This window comes from Patagioenas fasciata, chromosome 4 (genome assembly GCF_037038585.1).
Source record: "Patagioenas fasciata isolate bPatFas1 chromosome 4, bPatFas1.hap1, whole genome shotgun sequence".
Taxonomy (NCBI): Eukaryota; Metazoa; Chordata; class Aves; order Columbiformes; family Columbidae; genus Patagioenas; species Patagioenas fasciata.
The window spans coordinates 61,978,237-61,998,652 of record NC_092523.1 but is presented as its reverse complement, the minus strand read 5'-3'; the positions used below and the strand labels follow the sequence as shown (position 1 = coordinate 61,998,652).

Here is a 20,416-nt window from a genome sequence, read left to right as displayed (position 1 = left end):
AGAGATGATGTACAAGATTAAGCCTCATTAGGGAAGAAACAGAAAACAAACCAGAAAGGTTATCATATTAAGACCCTGGTGTGCTCACATCCTAAATGGCGTGGGTAGCCATGGTAACTATCTCAGGAAGGGGCAGAGCTAGACAAGGCATACAGTAAGTGAAAAATTATGAAGAAAGGCAGAGGTAGGGACTGATTTCCATTTAACTAGTAATAAAACAAATAAAATTCTTCAGCTTTGGAAAAAAAGGCCCAACTGGACAGAGATCTAAAGAATACTTGATGGCACAGAAGATGGGTAGAAATATTTTCTCACCATTTTTCAAATACTGGAGGCACCTAATCAAATTATATAGTAGCTTGCTTTTATTATTATTAAAAAAAAAAAAATCTACAGTGGTTCCATGCAACATGTACAAACTTTGGAATTCTTTTCAACGTCACTGTGAAGACCAAAAGCTTAACTGGATTCAGAAACGATTAAACAAATGGGAAGTAGGCCTGCTGGTGGTTGTTGAACATTTAGAAGCCCCGAGACTGCTGGCTTCTGGTAAGAGAGTGTGCATTCTGCTTTTTTACATTATTCCCTAATTACGTGAGCCTGTTTGAGAAAGGGTATTTACTGGTCTAAATAGAACTCTTGTCTAAACATGTCTGGCACCTACCAACAATCACAGCCTTACTGGCTCCAAATATTTTTGGATGCTTATTATCTGCACCTTCAAACATCTCTGAAATCCTTTCTTCCCTCATGTTTTTGTTTATATCCCACAGTCATGTTCAAATTAATACCTACCTGAAAACAGTAGCCAAAGCTCCCCTCTCATGCCCTCTGGAATGCCCTTCAGCACAAGGTCTCTGGTTTTCTCTGTACGATACATACAGACTCCCTGGCCATACTCAGCAAAGTGAATCTTCCAGGCCTGTTCCTTCAAAAACTCCTTAGCCTAAAAGCAAAGAAAGGCAGGCATAGAGATGCAGCTTCTCTTTCTAACACTCTGCCCCGCTGAAATACTAAGTGCTGAAAAGCCTGTAATATTCTAACTTTGCAAGGGAGTAGGAAATAACTTGGCTATAGTTCAATTATCTTCTTAATGGGCTGCCTCTTCCATTTCTTAGCTTCTATCCCAGTGGACCTTGCTGTTAAAAGAATATAATTGAAACAGTTGTACTTAAGAGCAGGCATACAACCTCTCCTAGATTTACATCCAACTTTGCTTTTTAATGTAGTGAAGTTGTATTGACAAAAAGCATGTTGAACACTTTATTTCTGTGAAAAATAGTGCTGCTTAACTCTCTGTGGCAGGACAAAACTCTTCTGGGTCAGAAACATGTATTTTAAAGAAAACATAATTTAAGAGCTTTTTCAGTCAGGTACAGCACCCCAAGGTGTATTTTACCAGCTTGGGGTTGAACTCCTCAGGTGACCTCCGCCGATACATTGTCATTAAAGCTTGAGTTGCTGTTGGAATGCCATTGTCATTGAGATTGAACTGCCGCTCTCCCTCCGACTCAGAGCTGAGGCTTTTATGAGGGCTGGCAGAAATTATACTGCTTGATCTTGTAAACACCTGTGGAAAGCAGTCACAAGCAATACAGACATGGGGCTGAGTCAGAGTAGTGACTTTTTACTTCATTTACACAAGCTAACAGCTGACACAAACAGAGAGAATTAAATCACCCAGGTACATTCACAAAATGAGTATGTGACAGCAGAAATTAAATCAATATAGAATAATGAAACTGTTTCCAGTTTTTCACTCCCCTGTCCAAGAAAAGTAATCAACCCTATAATTAGAAGTGCTAAGGTAGTGTTGACTTTAAACAGACCTGGGCAATTAAACCAGCTCACTTGGTCTCCTGTTAACATCCTTGACTTTCCAGAATGTAAGATTTCTATACGACATATATTTACACGTGTACACATACACACCACCCTTGTTTATATATCTAGATAGATTTATACAGATCTACAGAAAATAAATTATTTTGTTCTACAGAAAATTCGTCATAGTCAGATTGTGATCTGGAAGAAAAATATTTTGAAGAAAAAGGATTTTCTGACTTCTCAAGCACCTTTGAAAATTTATCATAGTAAGATCTCATACAGCAATTCACACCAAATCCTGAAATTGAAATTAGTAGTCACGCAAGTCTACATTTGTAATCATATTACCATATGTAAAAATAATTCTTACAATTATTAATTTGCTCTCATCATTCAGTAGGTAGAATAAGTAGATCCATTTAGGGCAAAAGGCAAGACTAAGTTTCAGCATTATACCTTTATGCATATGTGCCATGGCATAGAACTACAACAACATACTGATTATACATCAACCATCAAAGTAAAAAAACCTGACTTTTAAGATTTACATGTCAAACAGGGTAGGGCTACTCAGCACAGTACTAAGCTATGGCTTAGTACAGACTTGGAATGAGAGATACGCCTATGTAAAACCAAAATGACACACCACAAAAAACTTTTCTGCTTTGAGATCTGCACTGCTAAACTGATCTGATGAGGTTGTGATATGAAGCACCTAAATTTCACACATAAAACCTAGGAATTCAGCAGAAGCCTTGATATTCAAGGTGCTGGAGAACAGTTTATCTAATCATATCTTTTAAGAACCATTTACTTTGTGTAGGTAAATAGGAAGGCAGTCAGAATAGGGCTATTTGATGTCTAGGGCAGGAGAATTTTTTGTTGGTTCAGATGTTCCAAAGTTCACTAGCAGAGCACATGCAAACTTGCTCAGCTCAGACATCTTTTCTGAAGAATCAAAGGATCAGATTTAGCAGTTAGTCTTGAATAGTTTCATATTAACTAATAAGTTCTTCAAATTATTAAAATTCCACAATTATATTTTGACTTGGACAAGTCATAGATATTAAACGGTACTATTCAATTAACCAGTTAGTTAACTATGACACTTTCCAACAAGATACACTGCAATTGCAGCATGAGTTAAGAATAGCTCTTCCACAGCAGTGGTGTTTTCTCTTAGGTCTAACATGAAAAAAAAAATAATCCTAAGCACAACATTTAATTGTTCAGCTTAAGAAAGCTAAAGAAATTAACACAAAAGAGGTAACATTTCTGTGTACAAAGGTTTAGCTTTACAAAAACTAAAAGGTTTTTCCTGGCTTCCCTCTTGCCCTACCAGTTAAAAACCCCTTCTTCGAGTAAACCTTTCACATACCTCATCATCTGAACTGATATAGCTTCCAGAAATATTTTTTTCCAGGTATATTCTTGAAGTGGTTTGTTGCAGAAAGTCCGAGATCCTCTGCACAAGAAAGTCTCTGTCTTTCAAGTTGGCAAAGAGGAATGTCATTCTGTTTTTCGTGCTGATGGATAATGGGCTAGGCAACACACTGGAGCTGTCTGCCTTTTCCACTATTGTCACCTGGGGAGAAAGAGTAACTACAGCTTAATATCTTTAATTAATGAAGTTGCTTGGTCTAAGAAACCATCCTAGTAAAATAAACCCCTGTCCTTCTTCCCTTATACTGAATCACCATGGACATCCCTCTGCTGGCAACCAGGATTTGGATACACGGACTTAAAGTCTGAAAGATGATTTCGGTACATTCCCTCAAACATCTGACTTCATTACACTATCCAGCTAAACTCCTTTGCGCTGCTTAGTTTATTTTCCTCAAGCTTCATTGTAGAAGAATCAGTACAACAAAACTTCTTCTGTGGGATGCAGATCTATGGGCTTTCTTGCAAGACCTCTGAATCCCACCTCCTGTTCCCCAACACCCGCATGGGCTCAGTCAGAGACTTTTCCTTACTTTTTATTGCCAGTATATCAGAATAAGCCTTTTTTTTTTTTGGATAACACTCTTGTTCTACTATATTATAGCCACATACTAACAACTGTTATTGCCATTTTATTTTCACAGTACATAGAAAGCTGCAACCAAGGGAAACTAACCCCATGGCTTTCCTTACACAGGTAAACACCTGATCCTGTGACATGGAGATTTGTTTGGAATGAAATAGTGAAATAGTCACTCACCTAATTGAACTCCAATCTGTAAACAGTACTCACACCACAGTCTACTGAGTACAGGGCACTGGTTCCCTGAGCTTTTGGTCAAGCATGTTAACGCAATCTCAGGTGTAAGTCATACACTGTGGATTAATTACATAATATAACATCCACGTGTTCTAATCACTACCAATTATTAGCCTGAAAAATAAACTAATCAATTAACTTTGTGCATTTCACACATTGAACAAAACGTAAAGCATAATTGCAAGTACTTTTAACCACTGCTTCTACGACTTCAGACAATTTTCTAGGTAATGAAAACTGTCTTACTGCCTCCAGCATAGAAAAAGACACTTTTTTTTTTAAATAGAGAACAATGCTAAGATACTAGTGTTACAATATTAATATTTCTTTAGCTTAAATGGCTAAGAGAACCATTTTTCAAACATTTTCTTCAAAGATGTATTTAAACACTGCAATGTACAACTCAGGTGCTAAATCACTTCTCTATCCTTCCAACTTCCTTTTATTTTTCTGTTAACTACAAATCTATTGGCTCTTCATTAACTGTAAGGAGCTTCACTAATAGCATAGTCAAATTAACTAAAAAGCGTGTTCACGTTATTTTTCTGTACCACTTAAAAACTGTGTGAGTGTAATCAGCACAAAAGAAAGGCACAAAAGTTCTAGAGGTATAGGACAGACATTATAGCACACATGCTCTGCCACAATGAGAACCAATATGCACTCATTTCCTATGCAAGCAGAGGCACACACATATCTGAAGTGCCGATCTTGGAGACTGCACCTACTAGGTGCAATGACCAGCACAGTCAGCCACTGAAAATCACCTTTTTCGATCACCATTTCTGAATCAATGCTTTGTTATTGTCTCTCTGTCAGAACATCTCCAGGATATCACAGAATACTGGAATCAGGTTAGGTTCTGAGCCAAATCTTTAATTAAACAGAAAGCTTCCCTTTAATTATTAACAGTACTGATCTGTCATTCTGAGGGCTGGTGCTACATAGCATGTTACTGTTCTCCTCCTTGCTGGTGCCAAGACTTTACCTGTTCACACAAAATAACTTATTCCTTCAATTATTTCTTTCTTTTAAAGCTTTAGAGCTGCTTTGAATCCCATGCTGCTGCAGCTGTGGTTATCAAAAGCAGCTGCTGAATTTGCATCCAGGAAAAGAGGTCCTCTTAAAGCAGACTCTGTTCTCTTCCACCACTACACCTGGAGGACTGTTGTTCTCTTGGAGTTCCAGACAAACAGTGCAACCATAATCAAATATCTCTTCTCAAATAGCCAAAGTCATTGCAACACACCATGGAAAAGCTGTACTTTAAGGTTTCCAAACAAACACTATTTGCTTTTACTCTTAAAAATTGGTGGGGTAAAACAGTGCCTTGAAATGGTTCTTCAGACAAGCCAAACTGGTTACATCAGCTTTGCTACTATTTCCAAGACTTTACACATTTTCCCATCAACCCACAAATCGAGTCAATCATAAAAAACCTCCGCAACATAATTTTTTCATTACATCAAACTTAAATTCTTTTTACTGAGCATCTGCTTTAAGCAACCAGCACTAAAAAGGGAACCACACAAACCTGTAAAATATTGACAGATATTTTCCATATACAGAATTAAATGACTGCAAGTCCGTGTGAGGAGACAATTAAAATCTTTACAGTTATGAATCTGTTTACATCTGACAAAAGCAAACCTTATCTGACAGATTCTTTAATAGAAGTTCCCCTCATCAATCTAGGAAGTTTTACTGTCTGTCTCTCCCTGTGAGGTACAAAAAAATATACCATGGGGCTGTAAATTAGAATATAAATTATGGAAGAGGAAGGACTCACAAAGGTTGTAAAGAATGACAGGGAAAACTATCTGTGAATTTTAGTAGTAGGAACTTAGAACTATAATACATAGTCATTAAATATTACTTAGAACACATCAGAATATAGTATGATCACAAGAGATTAAATGGACGAAAAGAGGTTTTTTTTCGATGATGAAAAAAACATTAAAAGCTAGGATGCAATTTCCAATAGGATATTGCTTTATTATTTGCCCTACCAATTTACATGCACAAGTATTTACCTCTCGAAGAGGGATAATAAGGCTGCACAAGTTCTCTTCTTTACTGGTAAAGCAAATGTAGTTTGTAGAAACAAACATCTGACCCAAAATATGCATTTTGTTGAATGGAGTCCACAGAGTACAGTCTGTGTGTCCATCTAATTTCTCATCCTTGGGCAGTCGGAACAACGCACGGTATCTCTCACTCTTTGCTCTGGCATCGAGATCCCTGAAAGAAAATAAAAAGAGTAACCCAGAGATAGATGTTTCTTGTTTTAAGAAATACATAATAAACTTTAAGATACATGTTATACAAATCATTGCAGGTTACCTGCAACATACAACTCAGTTAAGTACTGAGTGTACAGCGAAACAGTGGAAATATTTTGCATATAAGGGATGAATAGTCTTTGCTGCTCTAAGGTTCTAAAACTACAAGAAAAGAAAAAAAAACTGCTACAAATGACTTTGATACATTGTCCCCTCTGAGAAGTCAGGATCAGGTTGGATGATCTTTTCACATTCAGCCCTACTTTCTAAAATATCCAGAGAGTCCATTTATTATTAAATAACATATGACCTCATAAAATAGTAGACCAAAAATGCTTTTTTAATGCTTATTTATTAACATGGTGGAATTCTTACATTAGAGTTTGTTAATAATTTCAAGACTTAGCCTTGATAATGCATTCAGTGCAAAATGCTGAATAGTTAGAAAGACAAACGTAAGTGATATAATGCATGCCAGATGTCAGTAATGCAAAATAGAAACAAGCACTGGCTACAACTCTGTATGGTTAATTAACATCACATATAAAATAACGAAAAAATAAACACAAAACTATCAAATTGCAGTACAATATTTATACAAGAAGCATAAGTATCTTTCAGACTACTTTTCATCCCTTAGAATTTTATGTCATTTTTTAATCTCTGCTACCTAAAATAAGTTCTAGACAGAATTCATCATCTAGAGTAATTTTTCAATTCCAGTTATAGGACCAAATATGAATGTTAGGCAAATTTCTTCACACTGAAATTGCTTTATTACATTTCCCTGGTAACATAAAAGGGCCTTACAACAGATATCTCTTGACACTGGCTGCAGTAGGTATGTTAAAGAGCTTCTGAACAAAAAAGAACTTGACTCAAATACGTTTCTTACGGTTTCGCAAAATGTTCGTATTCACATGTTTTCCCTTTCATGTTTCAACAGGAAACCATGTAATTATATCCAAATAATTAATCACATTTTGCCACTGCTGCAATTAATCATTCCTTTCGGAGTAACACTAAATGGCAGCAACATTAGAAAACTTTTGGACAAAATGCTGCAAGTAGAAAGCCTGAGGAGAAACAAATGACTGAGAGCCAGGGGTACCTACCGTTTCAGTGCAGATACTTTTTTTGGGGATTTCTTTTTCAGTTTGGGTAATGACCTGTCTTGTTCAAATCCTTCATTATCCAAAAGCTGCCGCATAGCTATATTGGCAAGCTGTTCCATTAGTTTAAATGTCTCACTGATATTAAGGAATACTGAGAAGAAATGTTCACTTGACCTTGTGCTCACTTTGATCATGTCAGGAAAGAGCAGTGTAGCATTCTTCTCAAGTTGAGTAATATCAACCCAGCGAATAACTAACTTTGCTGAAGAGAAACAAACAGAAAAAAAAAGATTCGGTACAAAAAAAAAATCAGCATATTCAAAAGCATTTATCTTCCTCTTTCTATAAAATGTATTCAGCAGAAAATGTATTGGATCTTGATAGGTTGAGAGGGTAGCAAAAATAGATCCAACTTGTACAAACAAATTATGATCACCTGACAAACAAGCAGATAAAAGAGTTTACATATGATTTATTTCTGTACAGAATATCACATGTAAGTGTTACAAAGCTAGGTAGGCTAACATAATTTATCACTGTCACAGCACTTGCTCAAGAGTGATGTCCCCTTTTCCTATGGAAGCAAAGAAAGAGACTGAACACAACACACATGCTTTAATTATTTTTATACATTAAAAAGTTTCAAATATTACAATAATGACAGATCTTTGGCTTTTCTTCCAATACTGCTACAGGTATTATCCTTAAAACGGAGACTAAATCTACATTTATTTAAGAAAATAAAAATAAAAAATCCAGTCATTCATTAGCATATGTCTACACAGCTAAAGACCTGGATATGATCCATTGCCCATAATCAGGTACTGCAGATGCAATTACATTCACACTGCTTAGAATTAACTCCCATTAGAGCAAACTGGTTGCACCCACACTATGTAGGTCTTGATCCTGCATCTCATCCGACTGATGTGATTGCATTCCTACTCCCTTTTGGGCACAGTCCCTGCAGTGAACCATGCCTCTAAATGACACCCAGGTACTGTTTTACAGAGAACTACTTTGAGAAATACAAAACAAACAAGGGAGTGCACAATTAAGAAGCATGATAATTGCTCCATGCTCCTCTTCCCTTGAGCAGTGTCTTTGCACCCCCAGCAGTTCAGCAGGTGAAGAGTAATAAACTACAGAAGATTATATAACAATTCTGAGATGCACAGACCACCATTCCACTGTAAAACATACCTTCCCTGCCCATGAGGAAAGAATAAAAGCAAAGGTGATTAATGCTGAGATACACCCAGCCCTGACGGGGAACCTTCCCCTTCCAGTAACTGCAGGAGTAATAGTTCACTAATTTCTCTTCTTCTGGCATCCCAAAGAGCTTATGAAACTTCACTATGGCTTCCTTAAATTTTTCTGTATCATCATCCTCCTTGATGCCATTGATTTTGTTGTATTCAGCGATGATGCCCTAGTAGGGAGTGAAAGAAGCAGACAGCATGTTAGTTGCCATGAGGTATCGATCCTCACCACCATTGCTGTCTGGACCAGAGGCTATGACAGTTACTGCAATGTCAAGAAACTATCTTGCTTATCCCTTATTCTTCTGCTCATTCTTTTACAGTCATTTACTTTACTCAAGGCTGTCTTTCTGATGACCTTGCTCTCTACCATTCCTATGTCAATAGTAACCAAACACCAACCACTTGCCAGTACCCTGTTTTAAAATTAACCAGCCTATCTCAAATACTCCTAGCAACTCTGTAAAGCATCTATTACTTGCAAAATTTTCCACTTCCACATGCTCCCTGAAGAGACAGGGATAGGATTTCACCAGAAAATTTTATTCTAAAAAGAAGGGAAAAAGTCAGAGGAAAAAAGGATTTGTTATTCATTAAGGAAAATATCAAAACATCCTTCCTAGTGGACCTTGAGCAGAACAGAAGAGCAAGAGCAAAAGAACTATTTTCTATTAGATTAACTGGCAGGATGGAAAAATCATTCATTCTTTCAGGTGTTAGAAGACCTTCATCAAATTTGAAGTGACAACAGTCTAGTGAAAAGCTGCTTTTTGATACCTCGAAGACTACAGTTGCCTCTGTTCTACACTGAAGTTCTGGTCCACTCACTTATTTTCATAATCTCTTTTATAAATCTTCTCTATTGCCTTCTATTTTCAAGTTATAAAAAGGACAGTTACCTCTTGCCTTTAAATTGCTCCATCTACATGGAAAGCAGAGTATAAAACAGCAAACCATCATTCACATTTAACATATGTCCAAGTCTAAAAACTAACAATTTCCTTAAAGGATTATATTTCACAAGACAGATGTCTTCTCACAGAAGGTGTTTCCATGATAATCTATAGCCATCATATCTGATCCACTAGTAAAACATAAACAGCTAGTAGATTCTTAAGACACTTGACTTGCTACATGAAATATGAAGAGGAATGAGACAAAGCTAATGTTTAGAACACACACCAAGTATAGTCATTTTGGTTACAATTGATAAAAGTATTTATTTTTAGATCATTCTTAGTGTGAATAAAGTACTTTTTACCAATATAGCTACCATCTCTCCTATAAGGAGAAAAAAAATTCTGGTAAAACAAACAAATCAACCAACAAACAAGCAAAACCCAAACCAAATCAACTAGCAACCCCTAACACCCATATGAAGTGTAAACACCAACGCTATGGGATTTAACCACTCAAAAGAGCGTAAGGAGACATTATACAACGAGTGCATGGAAAAAAAAAAAATCAAAATTTTGCACTAAAATAGTGGCTAGATAGAAAACTGTCAAAGTTTAAGAAAAGCAACAGTGCAACTAATTTTAGAACATATAATATTTGAAGCTGTACCTATATACACATTTATATTTTAATCATGGTGCTGTAGTTATGTCTGCCAATCCCAGTTTCCTTAACTTTAACACACATGTTGCTGCTTATAATCTGGCTTCCTTTCAAAAAGGTGAAGCAGCCTGGGAACTACTAGGTGAAATTTGTTCAGCATTCACATCACTTTTTCTTCCACAGTCACATTTATCATTAAGTACATTTATAACAATATACTTAACTACCTGTATTTTTCCTCTGACAAATGTATTTATGTCATTCTCATTTTCAAAGATTGAAAGAGTTTGCAACAAATTCTGTTCAAGCCATTCCCAGTGTTCAGTGATCTCCTTCCTTGAGCAACCTGTATATAAAAAAAGACCCCCAAAAGTCACAAAACAAATAATTCACCAATGTCAATGTCCTCTTAATCATAAAAGACTCTAACAAAATTCACCAGTAACTGGAGATACAAATATTTCACCAGATATTGTGTCCCTGGAAATTCCATATTTTTTCCCATTGTCTATAATTTCATAATAAATAGGTAGCAATATTCAAGTAGCACAAGCTACTTGTGTCAGTATCATGAGCAACATTTAGAATTCTAACCACAATAATGACACTGAGCTGCTCAATGTCACATTAAAGAGTTAGCAAAGGTATTACCCGCATCTGTTAGGAACTGACAAAAAACCCCAACAGTTGTATATTCTACCATTGGTTCATAATTCTTCATCAACTATAAATTATGAAGCAGTGATAAAATTGCAAAAGTTGAATAGGATCATTTTCCTGACAAGTCTATTACAATGTCTCTCCATCAAAAGAACAATGCTGAAAGACCACTAAGAAAGTTGTATCTTTTTTTTTTTGGGGGAGGGGGGCAGGGTTGTCAGAGGTGGTTTACTTTTAATGATGAAAGAATAAACGAAATTTTAGTGACCCAAGTTTGCTTAGGAGACCAAAGGGGTCAAGTGAGGTATCTTTGATACTGAGGAATCAGCATACACGTCTGTAAAGTAATACAGAACCAGGATGAAAAATCTTCCTGTATGAACTGGAGTTTATATATGCATTTTTTTGTTTCTATTTTAATTGAGATGGATTGCAATAAATGTCACTTTCATTTTGATGCCCTGTTCTCAGTATCTTGCAGAATAAAGTTGCTGGCACTCCTCAGGGCCTCTGTGCCCATCCTGAAAGAAGAAAAAATCCAAGCACTCACAAAAAATTCTTCCCGCCCAAAATGATTTTGAGGGAATTATGTCAACTGTGACTTTTAGATAAGTATTTTCAGAAAACAAACACTGCATTTTCACATAGGAACATCTGTACCTGAAACCTGATTAAAAGTATCTCAATCCAGGTAGGAAATAGCATCAATAGTAAGTAATCTTTCAGTTCAAATCACAGATTTAGTTAATTTTACTCAGAACTAGCTAGTAAATGTATCTACCTGCAAATGCATACAGAATCCAACAAATCAAAGCTGCTCATGTGAAGCAGCCATTAGAAAAGAGGTTAAATTACAAAAAGCTGTTGCTAATAATGTCTTCAGCTTCACTATAGGCACAAACTGTCACGTGTCTTCACATAAGCGTTTCCACAGTTTGTAGAACTCACTGCAACCATCTGAAGTACATACCAAACAATTGCTTTCCTTGTTGTTCAGCAACAAATGATGGGGAAAAAAAAATATTCTTTCTACACAATACAACGAGAGCTTTACACAACCCAAATGAAAGCAACAGAATGCAACATTCTGTGCGACTTCCAGGGGAATTTCACAATTCTGTTTGTGTGGATATATAAATCATGTTGCAGAATAGCCTGCATACATAACCAATAATTGAGAACCACAAGTGATCACCACTGCTATTTCTCCTTAAAACTACTGGATGCAGCCAGACGTTTCTGGAACTCAGGAGGTGGTCTGAAGACCAATTTACTTCTTGGTTTTTACACTGTTGTAAAAAAGCAACGATGAAATATGTGAGCTATGTATATAAAACTAGACTGTCATCAGAACAATGGCTCAACTCTGGAAGAGCAGTGACAAGCAGTGCAGACAAACTATTATAATGAACTATTTCTTAAAGCTATTTCTTGCTTGTGGTTCATAATTTATTTTTAATCGTTTGTCATGAAACAGCTTTGGTTGATTACCATCAATTTGGAACATCCCATCTCATTGTTTCCATTGCTTTTTGTCTCCACTGTCTCACTGTTTACTCTCCCAGACAGTCTCATCTACAGCAGATCATGTAATCAGGCCAAAACCCACCACCCCAATTCTCATCAGTTTATCATCGCAGTCTAGATTTTTCACTTTGCTTTGTTCACTCAAAATTAAAAACCATGTTTGCAGAGATGTTTTAAACTACAGGTCTATTTTAACTCTGCTACTAGCAAGTCTTTACTACTATTAGAAGCATTTACCATTTTGCCACTATTGGCCTTTTAGGTAAATTAAGCAATATAACTCTCAAGGAAGGGAAAGAACATTTAACAGTTAAACCATTCCATTTTGGAACACAGAGCTCTCAAGACTAGTAGGAAATAAAAGGAAAAATAGCTACAATGCATACAGTAGGCTGCTAATGATTCCTTCTCCTCCTCTAAATGGTGTGCTCCATGGCCAAAATGGTGTGATGCGGCCAGCAACCCTGGTAGACTGAGCTATTCTCAATCTTCAGGGAGGAAACTGATCAACTTACTAAACAGACATCAGAGAGCTAAGGGCATTGTAGGCCAGAAGAGCTGGAGGAAGGATGTATGGTGCTGGAGAGAGGACAAGAAGGGACAATCACCTGACAGGTTGGGATGGAGTAACAGCATAAGTAACATGGGATCTTCTGGGTGTCAGGTTAGGTTTCTAGCATCTGGTTTGGTTTATCTGAGGTAAGAGCCGAAGGTACAGAGGGAATGCGAGAGAGTTACAGACTGAGAAGAAAATTAACAAGTCATACAAACATGCTTTCAAACACACTCAGAAATATAACATCAGCATTATTTCAGTCAGTGACTGAGAAATAGGAATGACTTATCAGACAGCTGATGATGCTGTCATGTCCGGTCTTCTCTTCCAAGTAGATACTTACCCAGGGTGCTTATTAGTCAACCTGAACTGCTGCGCTAACAGAATGCACTGCAGGAGACACTGTAACACTTAAGGGAACCTAAAATTGCTCTTACCAGTAAGGGCAGATTCAGGAGTGCAGTGGCAAAAACCTCAATTTGTGCAGAGAGTGGGAAGAAAATAGTTACAGCTGGTAAAGTCAACAGCACTCTAACTAAAACTTGTAGCTTTGTCAACCAAAGCACATGGGCTTTTCTGAAAACCTTTTCCACAGCATGTAATAAAATTTCAAGATTGGTGCTTTAAAGTAATCCATAATTTTTTTTTTCCCATGTGAAATACACATTTAGAAACGTCTATGGAAATACATATAACTAGTGCTAGCACAAAAAATTACAGCAATGATTCTATATCTGAAAAACACACATAGTAAGACTAACTGATTTTATAGGTGAGGAAGGATCTAAAAAAAGTTGTTCATTTCCAGACAAAGTTTACATTTACCATTGTTTTTCCCCCCTAAATTAAGCACTCCCAGATTGGGGGCAACACTGACACAGGACACAGAAAGGTTATTAAAAATATGCAAGGCTGATAACACACAACATTTTGGATTTCTAGACCATTACAAAATTAACACACTTAAAACTGTTTTTGAAAAGTTACCAGTAACATCTTTTCAGTATAGTTCAATAGACATAACTATAACCTGTGATGCATTCAGCACAACATTGCACTGGAGAAAGTGCTGTTAATGACCCTCCTTAACAGAGCTAAAAAGCCTCAAATCTACCAGCTAACATTCGCATACAGCCTAAATCAGTAGAGTTAATACCTAAGAAACCCCACATTCAAAATGAATTATAACAAATCTGGGGTCTAAACATAACTTAAATCGTCATTTTAGAGCAAACAAAATCCCCTGGATTATTTTTTTACCCTTGAATAGTCTTGTACAGAACAAGACCAAATGTCAAGCAGCATGAATGAACCAGGAAACAATCACATTTGTTCCAGTCATTCTGTGTAGCTGCTTTCTGAAGATGGAGATAATTGCTTTACGGAAGGCAGAGGAGAATATCACAAATTTCTGTAAAAATAAGGAGATTACAAGTACCAAATAACCAGCAACCCACCCCTAGGGAACATGGAAGGACAACTGTATAATGCAGAACAAATCAAATTGCATAGCTAAATGCAGAAAAAGCCCTTAGGAACCTGTATAATGGTACCAACACTTGACCAGTTCAGAAGGAATTGCTTTAGTTGCAAGTTCATCAAATAACCACAGTGCAGAGCCTTAGGCAACAATGGGCTGCTCAGCTTCAGGGTTGCACAGATAAATAATTTGCTTCCTGTAAGATTTTACCTCCCTGGAAGAGCCATACTATTCCCCCCAGGAGACAAGACTAAGCCAGCACAGTCTTACATTTTAACAAAAGTAACTAAGCCAATCAACCAGCTAGATATTAGAAGACTAAAAATTAAAGAAACACTCCTCAAAATGGAAACACAGATATGTACATTAACTAGCTTGTTAGCTATTTTGGTCAGGATTAACATTGATAATTGAAGAGTATGTTCACTGAAACTAACTTAAATGTAACAGAATACTGTATTTCTACATAAAAACTGCAAATTGGTCGAAGTGAAAACTGGTCAAATAAGAGGAGCAAAATCCTCACAGTTCAGCAGCAGCACAAATTCCTACATGTATGGTACATTTGCTTCTTCTGGGGCCGTAACTCATCTGTCTTCAATTATTCTGTGCCCCTGGTTATCTGAGAACACAGGTTGTAGGCATAAAATTATAGGAACTATCTACAGATGTCATGCAAAAAACCTGCCAATGCATTTAAAGAAAAGTCACATGGCCTATTTTCAAAATCTTAAAAATTCATGACTGAATGTGTGTCTTTGAAGAAATAATATTTTGATGAGAGTTTTGCGATACATTATTTTCTTTGGAAAGCTGTCTGGAAACAACAAGAAAATCTGTGCCCTCAGTTGCTCCCTTTGAAGTTAATGTGAGAGAGGTCCTTTCTAATTGCCACACACTGATGTTTGGGTGAAGAAGCGATTGCATGTGCATTTGCAACTACCTCTGTGCATAAATAGTGTAAATAATCACACTGGCAAGTACTTTTACCCTTCTTTTTCATTATTTGAGATCCACAGAAAGCTGACATGCAAGGTCTCATTACTTACAGTCACAGCAGAGTAGCTGACTACCCAGCAAGCAGTTAAACGAAGATTTCCAAATGATCTTCATAATATCGACAATTTCATTAACATCTGTTTTTACTATTAGCTGTTACTTAATGATATTATGTTACATGAATTCTAAAATGTTCAGGGAATTGGTACTAACAGTAAGAGAGGAAAAACAAGCTGTTTAAAGTGATGCCTTCTTTCAGGTGTAATACCAATAAAAGTGGCAAGAAATACTTGTGCTAAGATGAGCTATTCAAAAAACTTTCTGTTGGATACAGACTTTGACACAGCTCTGGTATCACCTTTTTCAGACACACAAATCATATGCTCATAAGAACAGAGCCTGCTTTGAACTGTTAAAATTACTTAAATGTGTAGCAAAAGTTTATCCATTCCTTCTCCTCTTCATTTCCCAAGACAGAGGATTTGTCTGGAGGAAAACTCATGCAAATAATCTAAATGTCAAATTTCATTGGGAGAATGGGCACAGATGAGGAGGCACTGTTACACCAGAAAAAGTCCACAGCTTCATTAACCAGTATTTTTGAATGCCAGGCAGCACTGGGGGTGCTGGAAGTTACCAGCCTATTACAGAGATGACTGGCATGTGTGTACTTCTCATTTGTCCTTTTTCTCAATTTTCTTTCAAATGAGCAGAGATCTGGCTGCTGCCTAAAATAGTGTTTAAAACTTTAGAGCCAGAGGTGTTGCTTTCAAAAGTTTCCATTTTCTAAGACTGAAAAGCAATACTATCAAACTGGAGATCTGATCTTACAAGCTTGGCCAACCAAAGCTAAATGACACGGACCTTCTGTACTCAGCTTCAGACCCTATTTTCAGAGCTGGCAAACAGAACCAGAAATTAACTACATACTGTTTTATGCTACTTGCAATAGGTACCTGACCACAGAAATGAGCATTTAGTATTTACAGGATCTGATGTATGCAAAAAATCCTACTCCATGTACCAAAATATCAACTTCATTGATTTTACCAACTATTATAATAATAGACAGGAGAAACAGTGTTACAGATAGATTTGACAAAGTTTGACACTTAAAGACAAAAACTCTTAAGAGTTGTTGCATCTACCTAAGAACATAACTTTTGTACATTATGTAGCTAACATCTTGCTGACTTTAAGTACATCATATTTAGAAGGACAACGCACTGTCTGAAATAAATGTCCAGGAGGTGGGAATCCCTGGGATCTTGATGGTATTTATCCTGAAGGAGACTGAGTTTGTTATCCAAGAAATGTCATACAGATATTCAGTATTCAGGTGAGAGCTGGGGTTGCACTATCTTCCTGGTTTCCACTTCAAGGGAAGCCAGGTGTCCACTCTGAGTAACTTGGGGGCTATAATCCAGGTGCTCCTCCTCATCACCCTGCAATACTGCATCTCAGAAGTGCTGCAGCAATGAGCCATGGGCATGAAAAAGAACATGCAAGGAGGAGGGATGGATACTGGAATGCTGGGCTGGGAACATATCTGGGAGACAAAAGGTAGGCACTAACAGTGGCTTCTGCCCCCACTCCATGGCCATTTCTGGTTTTACTCAGTCATTGTGCATAATATATACACACAGTGTGGCATTCAAGGTTTTAAATACCAGCAGCTCTGGAGCTTCTTAAATTAGCCACTAGGGCAGGTTTTTGTCCTGACCCATTTATTTGTCCTGAAATGACTTTGTTTAGCAGGCAGGATGCTCTATTACTTATGTGGCACAGTACCCAGGAAGAATAAAAATCCACATGTCAGTATGTTTGTTCTTACCACAGGCAACAGTCCAATAGACCAAGGAGTCTGGTGCTTGGTAAAGGATTCGATATGGTGCCACTCTGGCACTGGAGTCCAACACGACATCAAGCGTACCCACAAGGAGACCTATGGAACAGGAAATTCTGATGAATACAAAGAGATGGATCATCTGAGATCTCACAGGAGAGGGCTTCACAGCCTTCCCCTCCCACAGCAAAATGCAGACCTATTCATTTATCTCCACACTTTGCCACATGTTGTAAAGAAGGAAAGTGATTCGAGGGAAAAAAAATCTTCAGTTTCAATGAGACTTAAACTTCTAAACATACATTGATTCTAGTATAAAGGCAGAGAAACTGAAGCAAAGCAGGAGGTAGCTGTTTTATAAAACCAGATTTAAAAGTCATTCACTTCATTCTTGTGTTTCATATATTTTTGGAGCCCTGGGGAAAAACAAACAAATAAACCACCACAACACCAACAATAAGCCCCAGACAGTACTCAAAACTCAAATGTCAGCTTGGAGAAACTACGACTTCCAGCAAAAATAATTATGCTACTTAATGGTCTGATTCTTTAGGGCAGAAATGATCAAAATGCCTAAGTCAAGCTGGTTTCCAGCTGAAAGGATACAAACGAAAGACAAAGCCATACTGTTTTCTTAAAGTAGCTTTAAAAATTCTTTGCTACTGAGGGGCCCATCAACAGTTGCATAAGAAATGCTACCAATAATTCCTAACTGTATTTTCACAAATTCTAGATTGTACTTTAATAAGAAATTACACACAAAACAAACGTCTAACCTCCCCAAATCCTTTCCCACAAAATGCCCTAACTATTTTTAAAATACATAAAACTTTTCTTCTTTTACACCTCCACAAAGAATTTTCATCTCCCCTGCAGAGATGTCAGGTATAAATTCTCACGTTGAAGTTCTCAGCAAATGCACGTATTGAAAACAGATGGATGAACGTCCAAGGATTTTTTTTTTCCTGCAAATACTTATTAGGTCAGAAATTGGGGTTTTTAAACAGCTGTAATAAGTTGTACACACCAAAAAACTATTCTAGAACACTCCTGTTAAAATCCTCTTCTCATTTCAAGTGGTTGTTTCCATCTTTTATTGTCACAGTTTTATTAGTTCCCCATTCTGCATTGTCATAACCAGTACAGAAGACTGCTTCTCTTGTTGTTCTTCTTTTGGATTTGTTATGCATCAAGATACAAAAATACTACACATTTTCCATCTTAGCAGATCCCTTAAATCTGAAGTGAAACTGATATTTGGAAATACCCCACCTATCAGTGATTTTGTATTCCCCATTCCATGTTTTTTATTTTTATTTTGCTTTATACAGATCTTCACAGGCCAGAATAAATGTAATCTCCTCCTGCCCAATACATCAATATCCACCACTTTTCAATCCAAGAATTCTGAAATACACTAGGAGCAAGCTTGTACACAACATGATGTCATTCTTTAGCAAGCAGTGTTAGACAGATGTCTGCCGATTGTAGGATATGAACATAAAATATTAAAATAAAATACCCCGAAGTTCATTACTGTAACTAGCTTTAGTTGTTCCTATTGCCATCTTAATTTTGATTGCACTTGCATTACTTGTGTATACTGACAAGCTGCCTCTGCTCAGTCCTCCCAGACACACCTTGACTGTTTAAACTTTTTTTTCTGTTACATATACTCTCCATTCTAACTTTACAAAAGCAACATGGCCCTAGTCCAGAAAGGACATGTGTGCACATCTCACTTCAACCATGGGCAAAGATTCTTAAATGTTTCAAGCTACCACTGAGCTCAAGAGTACTGCTCAGCTGTAGTACAGACCAAGCCAGACACTACACCATGTTAATCATCCAAGCTTGCTGCAAACATGTAGCAGGGCTTACGCCAAAGATGCTTCATGCTTTGCAGCTTCACATGTCTACTGACAATACTAAATAAGCAATAGGCATGATGTAATATCTAAATAAAGTTGTATGCTGGCCAAATGTAATCTTCTGTAAGGTACAGATACACTGTTAAGTCCCATAACCTTTAAAAATATTCTTGTTTCTTTCCTCCTCCTATATTTGAAATCTGTTCGTGAGCAGGTGGTCCTATCAACTAATTCTGCCACTAGTTCCAGGAGGGTGCTGTGGCTGTAAAAACTGGGATATCCAGCTAAAGCCAGAGAGCTACAGCAAACCTACTGACCTGTGCAGTAACATCAAGTGAAGAGGAGTCTCCCATCCTCCCTCCTCCTCCCTGAGATACTGGAGACGCGAAGAGAGGAACATCCCCGTGCCACACCAAACAGAAACAATGTAAGATAGAGCAGTGTATTCAAGAAATGTGGAGAAAAACTATCCAAAAAAAAAAAAAAAAAAAGAGAGAGAGAGAAAAAAAAAAGGAGAAAAAAAAAGACTGGCCTGAACTGAAGCAACAGATGGGAGTTCGGTAAAGAAATAAAAGAAAGAATACTTTCCACTGATGCAGTAAGTAGGATTTGCCCAGTGCCTTTTTCAGCAATGAAAACAGTTTGTAGAAATATCCCTGCAGCGAGGTTAAAGGAAGAAAATTTGCAGAACACCAGAAGACCCCATCGAAAGTTAAAGCCTAGCTTACTGAATTAATTGCAACAGACAGATCACCAGTAAAATTTTACTTATAACATGAAATAGCTGTTTTGATAAATTATTTCAAAACATCATGTATCATTTACGTGTTCTTATACACATTAAAGCAAATCAACATTTACTCTTGCAATCATGCAGGTACCCCTGATTGCTGTCCTTCAGGAATGGTTCCATTTTGGACTGTAGGCAAGTGGTGTGTTGATTTTATGGTTTTTATTCGCGTGTTTGTTTGTTTTAATAGAGATAGGTGATGCAACTAGAATGCAATCACAGCAGTTCAAACCGATAATCTCTCAGAGGAATTTTTACATGAAGTGATCATAATGTAATAATAAAAAATTAACAAATTATTTTAATACTGTTCATTAATTCTTCATACAGCAAGTACCTTTTGAGACATTATAAATAAATAAGGAACTGAAAGTTTCT

The 20,416-nt window shown here is 37.0% G+C and overlaps 1 protein-coding gene across 2 annotated transcripts in view; it reads right to left on the bottom strand.

The window, feature by feature from the left end:
• The window catches only part of TBC1D9 (TBC1 domain family member 9), a 52,361-nt gene that overhangs the window by 19,227 nt on the left and 12,718 nt on the right, over positions 1–20,416 (bottom strand). For both annotated transcript variants that reach the window (XM_065837377.2, XM_071808042.1), the window contains exons 2-9: positions 17,366–17,476; positions 10,537–10,655; positions 8,691–8,919; positions 7,488–7,749; positions 6,124–6,331; positions 3,206–3,412; positions 1,400–1,570; positions 796–946 (exon numbers count right to left, since the gene is read on the bottom strand). In XM_065837377.2, the coding sequence (XP_065693449.1) occupies positions 796–946; positions 1,400–1,570; positions 3,206–3,412; positions 6,124–6,331; positions 7,488–7,749; positions 8,691–8,919; positions 10,537–10,655; positions 17,366–17,476 (1,458 nt within the window). The remainder of the gene's footprint in view (positions 1–795; positions 947–1,399; positions 1,571–3,205; positions 3,413–6,123; positions 6,332–7,487; positions 7,750–8,690; positions 8,920–10,536; positions 10,656–17,365; positions 17,477–20,416) is intronic.